Consider the following 20,424-nt stretch of genomic DNA (forward strand, 5'->3'; position numbering starts at 1 on the left):
TTAGCCAGTCCGGTTACAGAATTTGGGCCCGATATTTTGTCGGTCCAGTCCGGTCTTTGACCGAGCCAACCGAGCGGACCGAAGCGCGCTGCAGGCCGTTCCTCGTCATCATGGCCACCACACGCTCTGGCCGGCGAGATCCGCGCGCTGGGTGATCGACGACCACGCCCCGCCGTCTCTCTCCTGCATGGGCGCGCCCCTTCTTGATTTGTTTCCGTTTATTGAGTCGAACAAAGAAGAAAACTCAAGTCGTGCGTGAGGTAGAAGAGAACAGAAAATAGAAAGAACACGCCATCACACCCGTGATTATCTGAGAGTCACACAGGGGCAAGAGGCAGTCACGCCCTACCGTTTGGTTTTTCCTTTTAATCAGTCGACAGGAAATATATAGAGAGAATAAGATAAACATGATTCGATCCGATAATTTAGACGCTTCCCGCGACAACTCCTCGCTGTTGTTCCTTTTATTTGCTAGTAATGAGAGAAATAGCGAACCAATCTGTGGTTGAGATGGTTAGGTGAACAGTGGTATCCCCAACCCACCAGGGTTCAAGACGTTCCCGTCGACGACGAGGCGAGTAAGGTGTGCGTGTATGCGTTCATAGGGGTGAGTGTATGTGCGTGTATATGAGCGTTTGTGTCTATACTGATGCTAAAAAAAATGAGAGAAATAAGTTTGATCGGATAATATACTTGCATGCAAAAAAAAAACTGCTAAAAATATACTTGCGGACGCTCGAGGCTAAGGGCATCTCCAGCCGCGCCCCAGGAAGGCCTCCCCACACGATTTTTTCGCCTAAAAAAAGGGCCCAGTCGCGCCCCCAGGAGTCCGATTTTCGCCGGCCTGGGCCGAAAACAGTGTCGGCGGACCCAGACCGAACCCGGCGCGCTGGGGAGCGCGCGAACTGTTTTGGCGCGAAACAGCCGCGGGTCCGCCGCGTCAGCGACACGGCGCCTCGTCTTCCCCCAACGGCCTCGGTTCCCGCGGGGAATCAATGCCAAGGCTGCCGCCGGTCAGTCTTGCCATTGATTCCTCACGGGCGACGCGTCACGGGACGGCGCGCCGACGCCTCCCCTCCCTCGCACGCGTACACACGGGTGCGGCGCGGCTATATAGCCGGTGGCCTGCACTCGTCTGCGCCCACACCAGCCCCGCCCCTCGCCGCCGCCCAGCTCCTCCCTCTCCCTACCTCTCCCGAGCGCCGCCGCCCAGCCCCTCCCTCTATCTCTCTACCTCTCCCGAGCCTGTCACCATGGCGGAACGCTACCCCGGAGACGAGGCGGCAGCCAATGGCTTCGGCCGCCGTTTGCTCCGCGAACAGGAGTCCTGGCTCCTGTTCCAGGCGAACATCCCGGCGCCGCCGGACATGCGCGCCGGGCCGACGGGGTGGAGGCTCAGCGCCGGGGGAGTGCCCATTCCCCCGTTGCCCGACGCCGTGGCGAAGCCGAAGTACTTCGCCGAGGAAGTCGAGGTCGTGCGCGCCTCCCTCACCGACGCCCAACTCTCCTTCCCCCAGTACGCCGCCGACAACCACGCGGCTTGGGCAGCATATTTCGAGCGCCGCCAGCAGCAGCGCTTGGCGTTCATCAACGGCGCGCCGGTGGTTGGCGGCCGGCAGAACAGCGAGGGGCGCCACCTGTGGTGGGGCGTCCCCGGCCGCACACTCGAGGGCGTGCTGACGTACCTCGAGGGCGGCAACGACCCGCCGTTGGCGTACCCGGTGAGGGCGGCCGCCCCGGCGCAGCACCGACGCGCCGGGCCATGGGCGCCAAGGAGGTTCGGGTCCTCCTCCTTTTCTTCTTCCTCCCGATCTTCATCGCACTCCTCCTGCACTCCGGCCCTGCTCGGCGTCAAGGCCGAGCCCGCGGCGGAGACGCCGCTCGGCCGGCGCACTCGGAGCGCCGGCATCGTCATCAACGAGGGCGGCCGGCGCGCCTACTCGTCGGCTCCTCCTCCGCGCTTCGTCAAGCCAAAGACGGAGCCGGGGCTCGCGCCGGTGAAGAAGGAGCCGGCCGCGCCGGTGACGACGGAGCTCGACGACGACGACGCGGCCCTGGAATGGGCGCGCAGGGACTCCATAGCGATGGAGAAGGAGCGTCTGGAGAAGGCGAAGGAGCGCCAGCGCGCCGCCCTGCTTCGCTTCGCGGAGCGTCGACGCGGCCGCGACGAAGGCGGAGTCGTCGTCATCTGCGACAGCGACGACGACGACGATGATGCGCCGCCACCAGTCCGCCATGGCGACGCCGGGCAGGGGTCCAGCAGGGGCGCCCGCGTCAAGGAGGAGAAGGCCGACGACGACGATGGCGGCGACGCCGGCGACTTCAGCAAGTTTTTCCTTTAGATTAGTTTATGTATATGTGCTATGTAATGAAAATCCGCGAACTTCGCCGAAATATGCCGAAATTTATCGTGTTTGGCCGAAATTTATCGTGTTTAAGCCGAACTTCGCCGAACTTCTTTTATTTTAAAACGTGCCTGGGGGCAGCCCTGGGGCCGGCGGCTGGGGACCAACTCGCCCCCAGGCCCAATTTTTGCGCCGGCTCACCCCAGGCGGCGATTTTAGGCGCCCCCTGGGGGGCCAACGGCTGGAGATGCCCTAACCGTCGCGCCGCCCCCTCTCCCTCGCCTTCCTCTCCCCAGCACCGCCGCTCCCTCGCATGGCTGTTCCCCCTCTCCCCCGTGCGGCCGCGCCGCTCCCTCTCTCTCTCTTGTGCCTCTCCCTCACGCCGCCGCGCCGTCAACATGTGCGTCTTCTCTGGCTACGGCCACCGTGCTGCTTCTCCGACAACCTCTCCAACATCCTGGACCCACATGCAGCGACTGGACGTCACCGGGACCATGAGGACCGCCGGTCCGCACCGAGCTTCTCGTCCGCCGGTCCGCACCGAGCTTCTCGTCCGCCGGTCCGGTCCCTGAATCTGGACCGCTGCCCTGCTCGGTCCGGTCCGGACCGGACCGCCGGCGGCCGGTCCAATCGACAACTCGGACCGGCCCGGACCGTGTCCACCCGTCCCACATTAGTTTCTTTAGTACGCGAGCATGCCACATAATATACAGGATTTTACATGTTTCTAAGTCATCTTTTAACTCAAGTAAAACTCATGAAGGAAATAGCAGCAGTTACAATCACACTTTGGTCAGAAGTACTCCCTCCGTCCCATAATATAAGACGTTTTCACAAGATAACATGGCTTGTAAAAACATCTTATATTGTGGGATGGAGGGAGTACCAATTAGGGAGGACTTGATTAACCTGACTTGGCTCTTTCATGGCTTTGTTTAACCTGACTTGTTGAAACACCATCAATTGGACGCTTCACTAGAAAGTGGAAGTCTGCAGACGAACACGATACCATTCCCAGTCGACCTTACATGCTCAGCAGATGAGATGAATTTTTGTTGAACATATTCAAAACACTTAAATAATTGTGGTTGAAGTACATGTGAAATGCTGTTAGCATGACGGTTCAGATAGTTGTTTATTAGTGTATTAGTTACATGTGAAATTCTGTTAGCAGGAGCTTGGCACTGGTGGTACGCATGGCGAGGAAGATGATGGATCCGTCTCTGTGCCGCTACCAGCAGGCAACTGTTAGCAATTTCAGTCCATGTTTCCTGAGTGACTGGCAACCTGACAGCAACCCTGTGAGCAAGCATATACACATGTTTTCCTTTTTGCCAAGTTCACGTCAGGAATGGAGAATTTCTACGTGTGACACACATCCCCAGTCAGTGAATTTGCCCTACGTGCATGCGAACAGCACCACTTGGTTTAGCAGAGGTGCAGTCTTTTCTCTCCATTCCTCAGCTCACTGATCGGTATGTAAGTGAAGATAATTTCAAGTGTTTGGACACACATATATATAGTTGATTATATTTCACCTACCTAGAGACTCATCACTCATGTTTGGATCAGGTTTGGATATATGGGAAGAGCTTTTTTTGGTTCCATGTTGCTGTGGTTGTCCCGGAGAAGCAGGCCATTGAGGACCGGGCTGCACTTGTTCTTTTCCATCAGGTGCGGACGAAGATAGAAACAAATTGGTCCTCCTGCAAATATTTACGGTGCGAATACTCTCTAAGGATTCAAGATTTTGTTGCCAGGAACATGAGAATGTTGTGCTTCTTACTTGCCCCAATTATTATCTGTAACAAGAAACTCCTCTTTTAAAGTTCCCAATGAACAGTAAACCAGCTCTGAACTTTCTCTGTCCGTCACAAAAAGTAACTGCAACGATGAGCAGAGGGCGATACCTGACCGGGCAGGGAGCGGATGCACCACCGGGTGGACGCCGCGGCACAAGCAGAAAGGGGGTCGACGGCGGGCCGATCGCCCAGCATTCCAGCCGTTTTGTTTCTTATTTTTCTGACCCAGGTTCATCGCTAACTGTACACTGGACAGGCACAAATTCAGTCCACAACCTTGCTGACTTGCAAACAAGCAGGATATCAACCTTACTTAGCAGCACCATTTAATCTCATGTAGCGGGCTAAGCATCTGTTGTACGTACGTAGTATTTTGTTAACTTGTAACAACACATTACACATATAATGGATGCCTAATTACAGAATGTTGATTCTTCAGAAAAGTTGCAGCCAATGTTGTTTTTCTTTCTAAGTCTTCACAGATTTTTTACATTTCTTTCGAAGTCTTCACAGATTTTTTATTCCTTTTGCATTTTCATTGGTTTTCTTTATTCTACTTTTTTCTTTTATTTTGATTCTTTTTCTTTTTTTCTCCATTTTTTCATTCTTTTTTGCATTTTGTTTCTTTGTTCTTTGTTCTTTTTGCTCCTTTTTCGGTTTTGTTTGTTCTTTTGGTTATTACTCTACATTTTTATATGTCAACAATGTTTTTCAAATACACGTCTAACATTTCTTCTTCATTTTTTGTTTTTTCTTAGTTTGTTCTCGTTTTCACTCTACATTTTCGTATATGTCAAAAACATTTTTTATTAAGGGATCAGCGTTTTTTATATACACGTTCAACATTGTCCAAACGCATATTCGTCATTTTTTTTAAATACCTGTTCAACATTTTAATATTTATTCAACAGTTTTTAAAATATATGTTCAACATTTTTCAAATACTTATTCAACATTTTAATTTTTTGCAGAATTTTTAATACTTATTAAACAGTTTATAATAAAATTTTAACATTTTTCAAATACACATTCAACATTTTTTTAATACTTATTCAATATTTCCAATTATTTTTTCAACATTTTTAATACTGATTCAACATTTCCAAATACTTGTTTAATATTTTACAAATACTTGTTCAACAATTTTTAATACTTATTCAATATTTGTCAAATACTTGTTCAACATTTGGAATACTTATTGAACATTTTCAAATACTTATTCAACATTTTTTAAGTAATTGTTCAACATTTTGTAATACTTATTCAACATTTTTTAAATACTTGTTCAATAATTTTTAATACTTATTCAATATTTGTCAAATGCATGTTCAACATTTGGAATACTTATTGAAAATTTTCAAATACTTGTTCAACATTTTGTAATACTTATTCAACATTTTTCGAATACTTGTTCAACATTTTCCAAATGTTTTTTTCGGAGAGTGTTTTTTGTACATATATGTACGATATATTAAAGTGAAAACAAGTAAAAAATAAAGCAAAAAACAAGAACAGAAAGAAAACCAAAAAAAATGTAGCCTCCGCACTCCTGGGCCGGCCCATCTGAGGGTGCAACGAAATAAACAAAAAAACCGGAAGTAGCAACCATAATCTTCTCATCGTCGGACGAGAATCATCCGAATCGCAATGAAGTTGCTGAAAAAGCACTCATCACCACTATCCATTTGTACCTTGCAGGCGGAACGTCGAACTCCTTGCGGGCGCGGTGGAAGAAGTCGGACGGTGAAGAGCACATGTCTCTTCCAGACCAGGCAGCAGGCCTGTCGACGTGGACACGGCTGTGGTGGGAACCGGCAAGCAAGGTAGCTGAGCTTGGAGCGTTGCTAGCAGCAACAGAGGCGAGGGTGGTGGCGTGGACGTGGGGGTGTTACGACGGCGCGAAAACAGTCCACCAACGCCGACAAGAATGGTCGTCGGGTGCAGTGTGCTGGTAGATGAGGTATGTGGGTACGGGTAGTGGCCTGGGTAGCATACAACCTGGGCGACGGCGGCGAGGACGGAATGTGTTGGCTGTCGATGGAAGAGGAGGAATGGCCAATATGACACCGACTGACGGACCGGGGGAAGAAGGACAGTCGTCACCCGTGTCCGCGCCGACGCAAACATGTCCCAAATTTGAGTCAGCAATGGATCATAGGCAGACAAAATCAATTGGTGGTGGGAAGGGAAGGAGAGTCTTGCTGCCTGCCTGCGTCACCTCACTATGGCTAGTCCAAAAAAACTCCCTCCTAGTCATGGTCGTTGCTTCTTCTCCCCCACCCTAATCCACACCCATCCACGGTCCCTCTCCCTCGGCGTTGGCTTCGGCGGGAAGGCCGCCCGCTGTGGATCTGGAGGAGACGATGGAGACGTCGTCGACGCTCGCTGTGGTTGTTTGGCACGCGAGGTGGGACGGGGACACGAGTGCGGCCGTGCCGTCGTGTGTGGCGGCCAACCGCGAGCCCGAGACGGCGCCGCCGGCTGCTGCGCCCACGAATAGATGGTCGGACGGCACCACGGCTGGCCGTTATACGCCGTCCCGTGTCAATTCCGAAGCCGAATTTCTCACCGCTTGGCGTTCCCGTCTTCTCCGGCTCCGACCACCTCCATCTCCACCGCCGGTGACCCGCCTTCAGACCCCTTTCGCGCACACCTTCATCCTTCTGCTCTCCTCTCTTCTACTAACTGGTAGTAGTATAGTAAGCAACGCTAACTGAATTGAACAGCTCCTATACTCCACTACAGCGGCAGGTGAGTGAGATCCAGCGGCTGGGTTCTGAATGTTACTATCAACCATCTGATTTGCGCCAGTTATCCATCCTCACTTGCAGAGAATTATTCACAAGATCCTCAACTATTTCAAAAGGCACACCAATTCTTCAGATTCCCTCGTCTTTGTGGTGCTGACAAACTAATCACTAACATTGCATCTCTCTCTCTCTCTCTCTCTCTCTCAATGCCCGGATCATCGCTGTGGTTCCAGCGCAGCAGCCATCCTGCGGCGACACAACGGCCTATCAAGTACAACGATCAAGGCATAGTCGACAGCCTTACCGAAAATAATCTGACAAGTATGTGGGCTAGCAGAAGGATAGGGGAGGACGGCCAATTGTATGGAGTCCATGTTCAGGGCACTGCTGGCATCGGTCTCCCAACTACGGTGCTTGTCAAGAAGTTCCAGAACCTGAACCCAGCACTACTGGTGGATGACAATGTCAGGAACCGCTGCAAGTCGGAGATGGTCCTATTAGCCAGCATCTGTCATGACAACGTCATCAATGTCATACACTTCATCCAAAGGGAGGAATCCATCATGCTCGTCTACGAGTACCCGGTGAACGGCAACGTTGACTATTGGCTACACCGGCGGGAGGGGGGCGAGCAGCCGCTGAGTTGGCCACAAAGGATGGGCATTGCCATTGGTGTGGCCCAAGGGCTCTGCCACTTGCACCACAAATGCAACAGACCGACTGTCCACCACAACATCAACTCTAACAATATCTTGCTTGATCAGAATTTCAAGGCCGTGATAGCCAGCTTTGGCGCTGCGCAGATGAACATCGCCGGGCTTAACCAAACATTGCCGATCACGGAGATTCCTGTTGGTAACTTTGGGTATGTAGCTCCAGGTATGGCAGGCGATCGATCCACGCAATGGAATTCTACTGTTAAGTAACTTGGCCTTCTAACTACTACTGATTAATTGCAGAGTATGGTGTCGCAGCAAGCCAGCTGACAGAGAAGGCAGACATTTACAGCTTCGGCGTGGTGCTGCTAGAGCTAGTCACAGGGAAGTTGGCAAATGGAGCAGATGGTCTATTGGCGATTTGGGCTCGGGACAACTGCAATGAATTGATGGCAAACCATCTGAAAATGTTCAAGATTGTCGTGGACAAGAGCATCCCTGATCAAGCACGGTACATGGAAGAGATGGCGACGGTGTTCAGGCTAGGTGTGGATTGTACCGTTGGGGATCCGAAGCAAAGGCCGTTCATGCAGATGGCTCTCAAACGACTCCGTCGCAGCCGTGGGCGTGGTCCATTCCTTGGCCTCCTCAACCTGTAAGGCCACAGGCTAAAAGCAAGTGACTTGGTTACTTTAAAAATAAAATAAAAGAAAAGAAATAATCAAGGCCCCTTCCTACTGTTCACATGAAAAATGAAATAAAAAGGAATATCCCTGATTGCAGTAGGCACCTTTATATATCAAAATGTTGCTTCCTCCCACAATAATGTCCTTTACCTGCTTTTACCTGTGCACGATGTTCATAATGCTATGGAAACAGAGTCTGTTGTGTTCCTGGCTGCTCTACACATGCATATACAAAGTCACACTTCTGTTGGATCTTTAATATGTTAATCTTTGGAGTGATTGCTGATTTGGAACTTGCCAAATGAACTTTCTTGTTACAGAAAACCGAGTTAAGTAGGAAGCACAGCATTCTCATGTTTCTGATGTCGCGAAATTTAGTAAGAATTCCCATTGTAACATTTTCAGGCGAGTAAATTTATAATCTTGTTGGGCACCTGATGGAAAACCACAATTGCAGAACACAACTATCTTACTAAATTGGATGATCACTAACTGGTAGGCTGTAGTACTGAATGTAACCTCCCCATCTGAGTGATTGTAATTTGTAAATTGCAGTTTAGTTTGTATGGTGATTCTGTGAAAGAATTTGTTGTTCTTGTCTGCTTGAATTTAAAGAATTTATCTGTTGTGTCAATATCCATTTCTTTTCATGAATTCTTATCGGCGTCATTTTTGTTTCAGATACATGGATGTAGTCCAAGTGAAGGACAAAGTGGCATGTGAGATCAGCTCAGCGGATGAACTGGCATTGACAGAGCTTATGTTCAGTGATACTTTGAAGGATGCTATAGTAGAAAAAGATGGTGGCTCTGCTTTCTTGCTTTTTTTGGCAACAAAAGCTTCAGGGTGCCCCAAAACCGTGGGGGTCAAAAGGACGTGATCAATATGATCAAGAGGGATGTCAACTTTAGCAAAAGACAGTTTGAATTTCTTGCTATGTAGGTAAGTCCTTTTCTAGATTGATAAACAATTTACAGGCTAGAAATATTTTGTGGCTCGAGGAAGTAAAGGTGATAGTATCTTTGTGTTGGAATGAGTTCAGTACCTGGGGATACCAGGTGTCAGGTGATAGTATCTTATTATTTGTGTGGAATGAGTTCCAGGTTAATCTTGTAGTGCTACCTGGGGACATCACAAGAGGCTCCATGTAGTATCTGCTATTTTTAGCTAGGAGAACATGTGCTCTGACTGTTGTTAGCTAAGGTTCTGTCTTCTTTAATGGTTTTTCTCCTAAAAAGAATGACTCCACATGGATCCAGATTTGTTGTCGCCAATGGAAGATCAACAAGTTTTAGAAATTCGGCGTTAGACTTTTGAAGATATAGTATTATCGTTATAGCATCGAATTTAAGATGGTGAGTGCTAGTATGTTAGGTACCTTGCATTCAAGCGGGAAGTTCGCAACCATTTTCCCTGTCCCTTGCAACCGGTAGAAGAGCAGGTCAAGCTCCTCCCTTGGCTTTGGGGCATCCTGAAGCTTTTCTTGCCAAGCAAAAAGAAAGCAGAGCCACCATCTGATCTGGAGTAGCATACACTTCAAACTTTTCAAAGTACCACAGAACATAAGCTCTGTCAATATCAGTTCATCAGCTGAGCAGACCTCACATGCCACTTTACCTTTTTTCACTTAGATAACATCCTCACTAGTGATGTATCTGAAAAAAGTAAAGTATGCACCCGATACAATTCATGAAAAAATGGAGATTGACACAACCGCTAAATTATTTATATTCAAGCAAACACAAACAACAAAATCTTTCATAGACTCACCATACAGACTAAACCGCAATCCGCAATCCGTATATATACATCTACTCATGGGGGGTGGTTACATTCAGTACTACAGCCTATCAGCTGTTCTGCATTTGTTAAATAGTCGTGTTCTGCATTTGTTCTTTTCCATCAGGTGCCCAAGAAGATCATAAATTGGTTCTACTGCAAATATTTACAGTGACAATACTTACTAAAAATTGAAGATTTTGTTTCCAGAAACATCAAATGTTCCGCTGCCAACTTAAGGTGTTACTTCGCAAGTGTGAAGCAGTCAGGAACACAATAAACAGTGTTTCTGTAGCATTGTGAAAATCTTCCTGTTCTCAAAATATGCAACCACATCATGCACGGATAAAAGCAAGAACAAACACTATTACGAGAGAAGGCAACATTTTGATATAAAGGTTCTCATTGCAATCAGGGGTGTTTCATTTCACATGAACAGTAGGGAAGGCCTTTACTTTTTCCTTTTTTAAAAGTAACTAAGGAACTTGGCTTAGCCAGCGGCCTTACAGGTTATAGCAGGTGAGAAGGCCACCGAATCGTCCACGCCCACAGCCGTGGCGGAGTCGTTTGAGAGCCATCTGCATGGACGGCCTTTGCTGCGGATCATCGACAGTGCAATCCACACCCAGTCTGAATACGGTCGCCATCTCCTCCATGTACCGTGCTTGATCTGGGATGCCCTTGTCCACAGCAATCTTGAACCATTCCAGCTTCTTTGCCATCAGCTCACTGCAGTTGTCACGAGCCCATATGGCCAACTGACCATCCACCCCATTGGCCACCCGCCCTGTGATGAGCTCCAGCAGCACCACACCAAAGCTGTATGTGTCTACCTTCAACGTCAGCTGGCTTGCAGCCCTCCCATATTCTGACATTAATCATTTATATGACTAGTTAGTAAATGACCACACTAGTTATAAGATGGAATTAAAAAAAACTCAGTACATGAACCGCTACCTGGAGCTGCATACCCAAAGTTACCAAACAAAGTCCCCACGATAGGCAATGGTTGGTTCAGCCCGGCCATGTTCATCTGGGCAGCACCAAAACTGGCTATCACGGCCTTGAAATTCTGATCGAGCAGGATGTTGATAGAGGTGATGTTGTGGTGGACAATCGGTCTATTGCATCCATGGTGCAAGTGGCAGAGCCCTTGGGCCACTCCAATGGCGATGGCCTTCCTCTGCGGCCAGCTCAGCGGCAGGTCGCCCTCCTCCCGCCGCTGCAACCACTGGTCAAGGCTGCCGTTCACCTGGTACGTGTAAAAAAGCATGATTGCATTTTCCCTCTGGATGAAGTGTAGGATGTTGACGATGTTGTCGTGACGGATGCTGGCTAACAGGAACATCTCCGACTTGCAGCAGTTCTCCAGATTACCATCCACTATTCCGTCCGAGTTCTGGAACTTCTTGACAACCAGCGTGGTTGGGTGACCGATGCCAGCAGTGCCCTGAACATGGACTAAGTAGAGTTGTTTGTCCTCCCCTATCCTTCTGCTAGCCCACATGCTTCTCTGATTATTTTCAGTAAGGCTATCGACTATGCCTTGATCATTGAGCACAATCGGCAGCAGTGTTGCCACAGGACACCTGCTGCGCCGGAACAGCCGTGATCCGGCCATTTTCAGAACCCACGAAGCAGGGAAGAAGCTGGCGTCAAAGGTGCTCAACCAGTCAATCTGCACACGAATTATTTAACTATGAGAGATAGAGAGGGATGCATGTTGGTAATTAGTTTGAAAGCCAAATGTTGACAGCCATGACAAAGATGAGTGAATGTGAAGAATGTTTGGGCCTTTTGAAATAGTTGAGTATCTTCCTTCAAACTTTGAGTGAGAGACAACGAGACAGGCATGGTTCTTCATAGACGATACAAGGATAAAACTAGTGAAATGATGCTAAACTGGCTGTAGCCTGCACCAAAATTTGTGTGGTGCACACAAAAATTTTACACCCATTCCAAACAGGGTCTTATGGTTGCAACAAGACGATGCTCCACTGGGATCTGGTGCAGACACATGATAGCATTCAGAATGTAGCTGTATCTCACCTGCTGCTCTATTGTAGGGGGTCTTCAATTCAGGGCTTCGGAGAGACAGAGATAGCAGAGAGGAGGCACCAAATTAGCTGAGGGGAAACGTAGAGGAGGAATCTGACAGTGGGTCACCGGCGTTGAAGATGAAGGCCGTCGGAGTTGGAGAAGAAGGCCGAAGTGGCAGTACGGGGCAGGGGAGCTCCAAGCGGTGAGGGAGTCGGCTTCGGAAGGCCGACCCGCGGCAGTCGTAGTGCGTCCCGGCCGCCGCCGCTGCCTCATCGGGCCGTACAGGCAGGTGCACACCGCGCCGTCTCCTGCGGTCGCCTCCCACGACGCCACGACGGCACGGCCACCCTTCTCTCGCCGCCCCAACCACATCGACGGCGTGCGGCCTTCCCGCCGACACCAACGCGGGCAGTACATGGATGGATGGGTGGAGATTGGGAAGGACGGTGAGGGGAACGTATCTCTTTTTATCATTTACCTACTCGAGTACAAGCAGGAATTAACCTTGGGATGCCTCATACGTCTTCAATGTATCTATAATTTTCGATTGCTCCATGCTATATTATCTACTGTTTTGGACTATATTGGGCTTTATTTTCCACTTTTATATTATTTTTGGGACTAACCTATTAACCGGAGACCCAACCCAGAATTGCTGTTTTTTTTTCTATTTCAGTATTTCGGAGAAATAGAATATCAAACGGAGTCCAAACGGAATAAAACCTTCGGGAACGTGATTTTCTCACCGAACGTGATTCAGGAGACTTGGACCCTACTCCAAGGAGTCAAAGAGGCGGTCATGAGGGTGGGGGGCGGGGGCGCCTCCCTGCCTCGTGGGCCCCTCGGTGCTCTACCGACGTACTCCTTCCTCCTATATATATCTACTTACCCCCAAACGATCAGAATAGGAGCCAAAAACCTAATTCCACCGCCGTAACTTTCTGTATCCACGAGATCCCATCTTGGGGCCTGTTCCGGAGCTCCGCCGGAGAGGGCCGTCATCACGGAGGGCTTCTACATCATCATAGCCTCTCCGATGAAGTGTGAGTAGTTTACCTCAGACCTTTGGGTCCATAGTTAGTAGCTAGATGGCTTCTTCTCTTTTTTTTGGATCTCAATACAAAGTTCTCCCCCTCTCTTGTGGAGATCTATTCGATGTAATCTTCTTTTTGCGGTGTGTTTGTTGAGACCGATGAATTGTGGGTTTATGATCAAGTCTATCTATGAATAATATTTGAATCTTCTCTGAAGTCTTTTATGTATAATTAGTTATCTTTGCAAGTCTCTTTGAATTATCCATTTGGTTTGGCCAACTAGATTGGTAGTTCTTGCCATAGGAGAAGTGCTTAGCTTTGGGTTCGATCTTGCGGTGTCCTTTCCCAGTGACAGAAGGGGCAGCAAGGCACGTATTGCATGGTTGCCATCGAGGATAACAAGATGGGGTTTATTTCATATTGCATGAATTTATCTCTCTACATCATGTCATCTTGCTTAAAGCGTTACTCTATTTTTAACTTAATACTCTAGATGCATGCTGGATAGCGGTCGATGAGTGGAGTAATAGTAGTAGATGCAGAATCGTTTCGGTCTACTTGTCACGGACGTGATGCCTATATACATGATCATGCCTAGATATTCTCATAACTATGCTCAATTCTGTCAATTGCTTAACAGTAACTTGTTCATCCACCGTAGAATACTTATGCTCTTGAGAGAAGCCACTAGTGAAACCTATGGCCCCCGGGTCTATTCTCATCATATCAATCTACATCACTTTAATCTTGTTTTGCTTTTTACTTTGCCTTTTACTTTTTACTTTGCATCTCTATACCAAAAATACCAAAAATATTATATCTATCAGATCTCACTCTCGTAAGTGACCGTGAAGGGATTGACAACCCCTAATCGCGTTGGTTGCGAGTAGCTATCGTTTTGTGCAGGTACGAGGGACTTGAGCGTGGCCTCCTACTGGATTGATACATTGGTTCTCAAAAACTGAGGAAAATACTTACGCTACTCTGTTGCATCATCCTTTCCTTTTCGGGGAAATCCAACGCAAGCTCAAGAGGTAGCAGTGCATCTTTAGACTGCCCATAAGAAAAGAACCACTGCCTCTTCTAATCCGGCTCCTGACGATGAGGTGGATAATTCGGACTTTGAGGTAGAGCTTGACTCACTTGGTTTATTTTTCATGCGTCTTATTGATGATGATATTTGTCAGGATGATGTCGAAGCCAGCCACGCGGATGTTGCCGAGGTAATTGTTCTCTCTTCCAATTCAGAAGCTTTGCCTTCACAAAAAATCCGTCAGGAAAACCGGAAAGTTAAATTTTCTCATCCACTTGCTTATTTGGATCCTAAACTTCTTATGAAGACCCAACAACACGAAGCTCGCCGCACCGTTCGGTCCTCCGCCGGTTTACCGAACAGTCCGGTTCGGAAACGCCATTCCGAGGTCTCTAATTTGCTTGTCAGTGCTTGTCCTAAAGCGGGCTGCTTTCGTCAACCTCTTACTCCGTCTGACTCCGATTATCAGGTTACTTCCCACTCATCTTCTGGCGAGTCATCGGCTACTCAGCTCCCACCGCTCAAAACGGTGCTTGGGTAAACTATACTTATTGTGATGTTTGCATTACATTGCCTTAGAACATATTCTGTATTTGATTTTGTTATTCTTCTCAGGGCCAAACCTAGGCCAAGCAAGAAGGCCCGCCTGGACAAAGCGGCCGAAGAAGATGTCGTTCTTAAAGCGGACAAGACACCCAATGCTGAAGCGGCTATTCCTGAGGATATTCCCAACGATCCACTGCAGCAAGATGATGATCTTATTGCAGAAGAGAGACCTACTGACACCTCAGGTCCTACCCATCAGCCTACAGGTTCCATCCGGATTGAAAGCTCCACCGGTCCAGCCAAGCCTACTAACAAGCCAACGGCTCCAGTGCAAACCGACGGTACCAAAGATGATGAGGTTATCATTACTGGTACTGGCCATACTGAGCCAAACAATCCTGTCGCTTTATCCAAACATTCTGCCAAGGAAGAACTTGCTGCCTTTGGTAAAGGCAAGTGGAACGCTGATCTGACGACCTACGCTGCTCTTAACGCCCCAGATATCCATTCCGGCTATCTGAACCGGCTGTATACCAGCCGTGACTATGAAGTTGGTCTGGTCAACATGATGAAAGACAAATATGAGGTAATTTCCATATGCTCCTTCCTGCCTGTATGCTTCCATTTCTGACTCTCCTAGCCCCCAAGGGCCGGTTTGGAATATTCTTTCAAACCGGGACTTAAATAATATAAATCCTGTTGCTTTGAAATTTGCTGATGTAGCCCCCAAGGGCCGGTTCAACTTTAGCGTAGTTAAACCGGTACTTTAAGTAATTGAAACTGCCGCATCAGAATATATATGATCCAATAGCCATTAGCCCCTAAGTGCCAAGTTGAATACTTGTATTGATCTTGGGACTTTGTAAACAATTGAAAGATGAAGATCAAATGTGCATTAGCCCCCAAGTGCTAAGCGCATAACCTGTTATGTGGTTGGTACTTGAATCCTTCAACCGATTTGTTGAAACATATATCTGTATGCATGCAGGCGGAGCTGAAGATGAAAGAAAACCAAGTCATCGATCTTCAAGAAAACCTGAAAACCCAACAGGCTGAAACCTCCAAAGCAAAAGAGGATTTGGCCAGTGCTTTAAGCGCCATGAAACAACTTAAGGAGAACTTCAAGAAGAAACGGGCGGACTGGGCCACTGAAAAATCCGCTTTGATCAAACGAGCAGAGGATGCTGAGGCTGCGCTAAAACCAGTGGCAGATGAACTGACCAGCATAAAGCGACACGTGCATGCCATGACTGCTGCTATCTTTGGTAAGCCAGTTTGCCTTCTGAATTGGCTCTGCCTTCTGATAGAGTCGCCGGTTTATTAACCCTTTTATGGTATTTCAGGGACACGCATTGGTCACTTGGGGTCAGATGTGCGGAAGAAACTAAAAGCTGTCTATACATTGGTTGAACAATTGTATATTGGTGCCCAGCGAATCATCTGTACCGCCTCTCATAACAAACCGGCGCCTACTTTGATTCAAGATACTCTGATGAAACTGTCGGTGCTTCCTGCCCGGGTTGAAGAGCTGAAGAAATCTGCTGCTCGAACCGGCGCAATCAATGCTTTAATCCGGGCAAAAGCCTGGGTGCCGGATTTTGATCCTGTTGAAGCGGCTCAGGGCTACCCCAACTTGAAGGAAGACGGATCAGAATTTGGTGAAGCGGATCTGCGAGCGATAAACCGGGAAGTGCATCCACTAGCTTGTCAGTTGGCTGAGGAAGCAGACTTGTCTCGTTATCAAGCGCAATATGACAGTCAGAACAAGCGAATAGCTGCGCCTATCCATGAATCGGAAAATCTGATTCCTCCAATCCATAAGCATACTTACGCTCCCGATATTGACCCGTCCTTGCTGATCCACGATGAAGCTGTTTTTCAAGCATTAATGGTAATCGACTGGACAACTGTAGATTTCCAGCCACTGGGTAGGGACACGGAGGCTGAAGCGGCGCAGGACGACCCACAACCATCAGGCCAGGCTGGTGACCAAGCTTGAACCGGACACCGGTTTTAAAACTGCCTCTTCTTCGCGAAAAACAATTATATTATTATGGGCACCATGTTGCCTTGTAATAGGCTAGCTGATACCTTTGATGTTGATATGCCTTCGTCCATAATTTATTCTTCCTGTGGTAATGAACTTTCCAAAACACTTTCTGAAATGAAAAATTCGTCAAGTGCCACCGCGGTTGTACCATCAGGCGGAATATGATGTCTGCATATATGAAATCAAAACAAAATTTTAAGTATGACCAAATTTTGAGATAGATAATACCTACCATCATTGAGCGTGAAGTTGGCTTGGCCAATCTTGAAGCGGAGTTTTGCAAACCCATACTGTTGGAGGAGATAACAGCTCCTATATATATATATATATATATATATATGACGCTGGTTTACCATGTAAACCGTGCCGGGTTATAAGAAACACCGTGTTACTCCATAAGAGGATGTTAACAACACGGATCAAACCGGTCAAATAGCCTCCGGATTGACGTGAACTGTGTTCCGTCAATTGAAAAAAAAATTGTCGGTTTAAGAAACACAATGAAAAGCAAAAAAAAACCCTTCAAAGAAAAGTGTGAAGCAAAAGAAAAGTTTTATTTAAGCTAGTCAAATGGCGTTACCATGGCTAAACACGACCAAGTTTCCGTTAGGTGTAACTATGGTTCTAGTCAGCCAGGTCCCCAGATGAAATCGTGGCATTTATGCCGACCAAATGGCGTGGTCATGGTTCAGGTTCGACCAAGCCCCCAAGTGATTCTGTGGCCTTAGGCTGACCAAGAGGCATGACTGGTTCAGACATGACCAAGTCCCCAAGTGATCTGGTGGCTTTCGCCTATCAAGAGGCATGGTATTGGTTCGGACACGACCAATCCTCCAAGTGATATAACACGATGCTTTTAGCAAAGCGAACTCAAGGGGTAAACCGGAGGCCGCTATAGAGCAACTCCATGTAACCTCACTTGATGTAAAAGAGCAGACACCCCGCTTTAGCTGAGGTTCCGGTTTATTATATTTAATCATAATATATACATTGTCGTAATATGTACATAAGTATAGCCAATGGCTTAGGTGTAGTAAGGCCGAAGATGAGCTATATTCCACGGCCTGTTAGTCTCCTCCTCTGATGTACGTGAGTCCTTATGCTCTCGAATATCGATCAGATAGTACGACCCGTTGTGCAGATTCTTGCTGACCACGAAAGGCCCCTCCCAAGGTGGGGATAGCTTATGCATATTAGTCTGATCTTGGATGAGCCGAAGCACCAAATATCCTTCCTGAAAGGTTCCGGTTCTGACCCGGCGACTGTGGTAACGACGAAGATCCTGCTGGTAAATCGCTGATCGGGCGGCTGCGATGTCACGCTCTTCATCCAACCGGTCCAAAGCATCTTACCGTGTTGTCTCGTTGTCCGCTTCAACATAAGCCGTGACACGAGGTGAATCATGGTGGATATCACTGGGGAGAACCGCCTCCGCTCCATAAACCATGAAGAACAGTGTGTATCCTGTTGATCTGTTGGGTGTTGTATTGATGCTCCATAGCACAGATGGTAACTCTTCTACCCAACAACCCGGCGTTCTCTGCAAGGGAACCACGAGCCGGGGCTTGATACCTCTCAAGATCTCTTGATTAGCTCTTTCTGCTTGACCACTGGACTGTGGATGTGCCACTGATGAAACGTCGAGCCGGATGTGCTCCCGTTCGCAGAACTCCTTCATAGCACCTTTGGATAAATTGGTACCATTATCTGTGATAATACTGTGCGGAAAGCCAAACCGGAAAATCACCTTTTTGATGAACTGAACCGCCGTGGCCGCATCACACTTGATAACAGGTTCTGCCTCCACCCACTTTGTAAACTTGTCAACCGCCACCAGGAGGTGGGTCTTCTTATCTTTGGACCTTTTGAAAGGCCCAACCATATCCAGCCCCCAAGTCGCAAACGACCAAGTAATCAGAATCATTCTCAATTCTTGAGCCAGTACATGAGCACGCCTTGAAAACCTTTGGCAACCATCACACCGTCTGACCAGATCCTCCGCATCAGCATTGTTGGGTAACGCAGTAATTTCAAAAAATTTCCTACGCACATGCAAGATCATGGTGATGCATAGCAACGAGAGGGGAGAGTATGATCTACGTACCCTTGTAGATCGCAACGGAAGCGTTGACACAACATAGAGGAAGTAGTCGTACGTCTTCTTCCCGATCCGACCGATCCAAGCACCGTTACTCCAGCACCTCCGAGTTCTTAGCACACGTACAGCTCGATGACGCTCCCCGGGCTCCGATCCAGCAAAGCTTCGGGGATGAGTTCCGTCAACACAACGGCGTGGTGACGATGATGATGTTCCACCGACGCAGGGCTTCGCCTAAGCACTACAACGATATGACCGAGGTGGAATATGGTGGCAGGGGGCACCGCACACGGCTAAGGAACGATTACGAGGATCAACTTGTGTGTTCTAGGGTGCCCCCTGCCTCCGTATATAAAGGATCCAAGGGGGGGGGTGCGCCGGCCTAGAGGAGGGCGCAGGAGGAGTCCTACTCCTACCGGGAGTAGGACTCCCCTCCCCATTCCTTGTCCAACTAGGAGAGATGGAGGGAGAATAGGAAAGGGGGGGCGCAGCCCCTCCCTCCTTGTCCAATTCGGACTAGGGGGAGAGGGGGCGCGCGGCCTGCCCTGGCAGCCCCTTCCTCTTCTCCACATTAGGCCCATAAGGCCAATTAACCCCCCGGCGAGTTCCGGTAACCCCTACGGCACTCCGGTTTTATCCGAAACTTCTCCGGAACCCTTCTGGTGTCCGAATATAGTCATCCAATATATCAATCTTTATGTCTCGACCATTCCGGGACTCCTTGTCATGTCTGTGATCATATCCGGGACTCCGAACTAACTTCTGTACATCAAAATGCATAAACTCATAATAACTGTCATCGTAACTTTAAGCGTGCGGACCCTACGGTTCGAGAACAATGTAGACATGATCGAGACACGTCTCTGGTCAGTAACCAATAGCGGGACCTGGATGCCCATATTGGCTCCTACATATTCTACGAAGATCTTTATCGGTCAGACCGCATAACAACATACGTTGTTCCTTTTGTCATCGGTATGTTACTTGCCCGAGATTCGATCGTCGGTATCCAATACCTAGTTCAATCTCGTTACCGGCAAGTCTCTTTACTCGTTCCGTAATTCATCATCTCACAACTAACATATTAGTTGTAATGCTTGCAAGGCTTATGTGATGTGCATTACCGAGAGGGCCCAGAGATACCTCTCTGACAATCGGAGTGACAAATCCTAATCTTGAAATACGCCAACCCAACATGTACCTTTGGAGACACCTGTAATGATCCTTTATAATCACCCAGTTACGTTGTGACATTTGGTAGCACCCAAAGTGTTCCTCCGGCAAACGGGAGTTGCATAATCTCATAGTCATAGGAACATGTATAAGTCATGAAGAAAGCAATAGCAACATACTAAACGATCGGGTGCTAAGCTAATGGAATGGGTCATGTCAATCAGATCATTCAACTAATGATGTGACCTCGTTAATCAAATAACAACTCTTTGTTCATGGTTAGGAAACATAACCATCTTTGATTAACGAGCTAGTCAAGTAGAGGCATACTAGTGACACTCTGTTTGTCTATGTATTCACACATGTATTATGTTTCCGGTTAATATAATTCTAGCATGAATAATAAACATTTATCATGATATAAGGAAATAA

General features: G+C 47.9%; 2 protein-coding genes across 2 annotated transcripts; one reads left to right on the forward strand and one right to left on the reverse strand.

Moving 5' to 3' along the window:
- Positions 1-6,460: 6,460 nt before the first annotated feature.
- Positions 6,461-9,399, forward strand: LOC123150624 (receptor-like protein kinase HAIKU2). The gene is made up of 3 exons (XM_044570464.1): positions 6,461-7,776; positions 7,857-8,208; positions 8,921-9,399. The coding sequence occupies exons 1-3, from the start codon at positions 7,104-7,106 to the stop codon at positions 9,117-9,119; spliced, it is 1,224 nt and encodes a 407-aa protein (XP_044426399.1). The 5' UTR covers positions 6,461-7,103; the 3' UTR covers positions 9,120-9,399.
- Positions 9,400-10,425: 1,026 nt separating this feature from the next.
- On the reverse strand, positions 10,426-12,385 carry LOC123150625 (leucine-rich repeat receptor-like serine/threonine-protein kinase At1g17230). The gene is made up of 3 exons (XM_044570465.1): positions 12,068-12,385; positions 10,976-11,696; positions 10,426-10,886 (listed from the first exon to the last, which is right to left on the reverse strand). Exons 2-3 carry the CDS (start codon positions 11,637-11,639, stop codon positions 10,522-10,524), a joined length of 1,029 nt encoding a protein of 342 aa, XP_044426400.1. The 5' UTR covers positions 11,640-11,696; positions 12,068-12,385; the 3' UTR covers positions 10,426-10,521.
- Positions 12,386-20,424: the final 8,039 nt, after the last annotated feature.

The sequence above is a fragment of the Triticum aestivum genome, chromosome 7A, assembly GCF_018294505.1.
Source record: "Triticum aestivum cultivar Chinese Spring chromosome 7A, IWGSC CS RefSeq v2.1, whole genome shotgun sequence".
In the NCBI taxonomy this organism is placed as follows: Eukaryota; Viridiplantae; Streptophyta; class Magnoliopsida; order Poales; family Poaceae; genus Triticum; species Triticum aestivum.

Bases quoted from the DNA above. Each gene is read 5' to 3' on its own strand.
- LOC123150624 (XM_044570464.1), top strand. From the start codon at position 7,104: ATGCCCGGATCATCGCTGTGGTTCCAGCGCAGCAGCCATCCTGCGGCG. The intron at 7,777-7,856 runs GTATGGCAGGCG...GATTAATTGCAG, and splicing joins CTTTGGGTATGTAGCTCCAG to AGTATGGTGTCGCAGCAAGC. The intron at 8,209-8,920 runs GTAAGGCCACAG...TTTTTGTTTCAG, and splicing joins TTCCTTGGCCTCCTCAACCT to ATACATGGATGTAGTCCAAG.
- LOC123150625 (XM_044570465.1), bottom strand. From the start codon at position 11,639: ATGGCCGGATCACGGCTGTTCCGGCGCAGCAGGTGTCCTGTGGCAACA. The intron at 10,887-10,975 runs GTAGCGGTTCAT...GATTAATGTCAG, and splicing joins CTTTGGGTATGCAGCTCCAG to AATATGGGAGGGCTGCAAGC.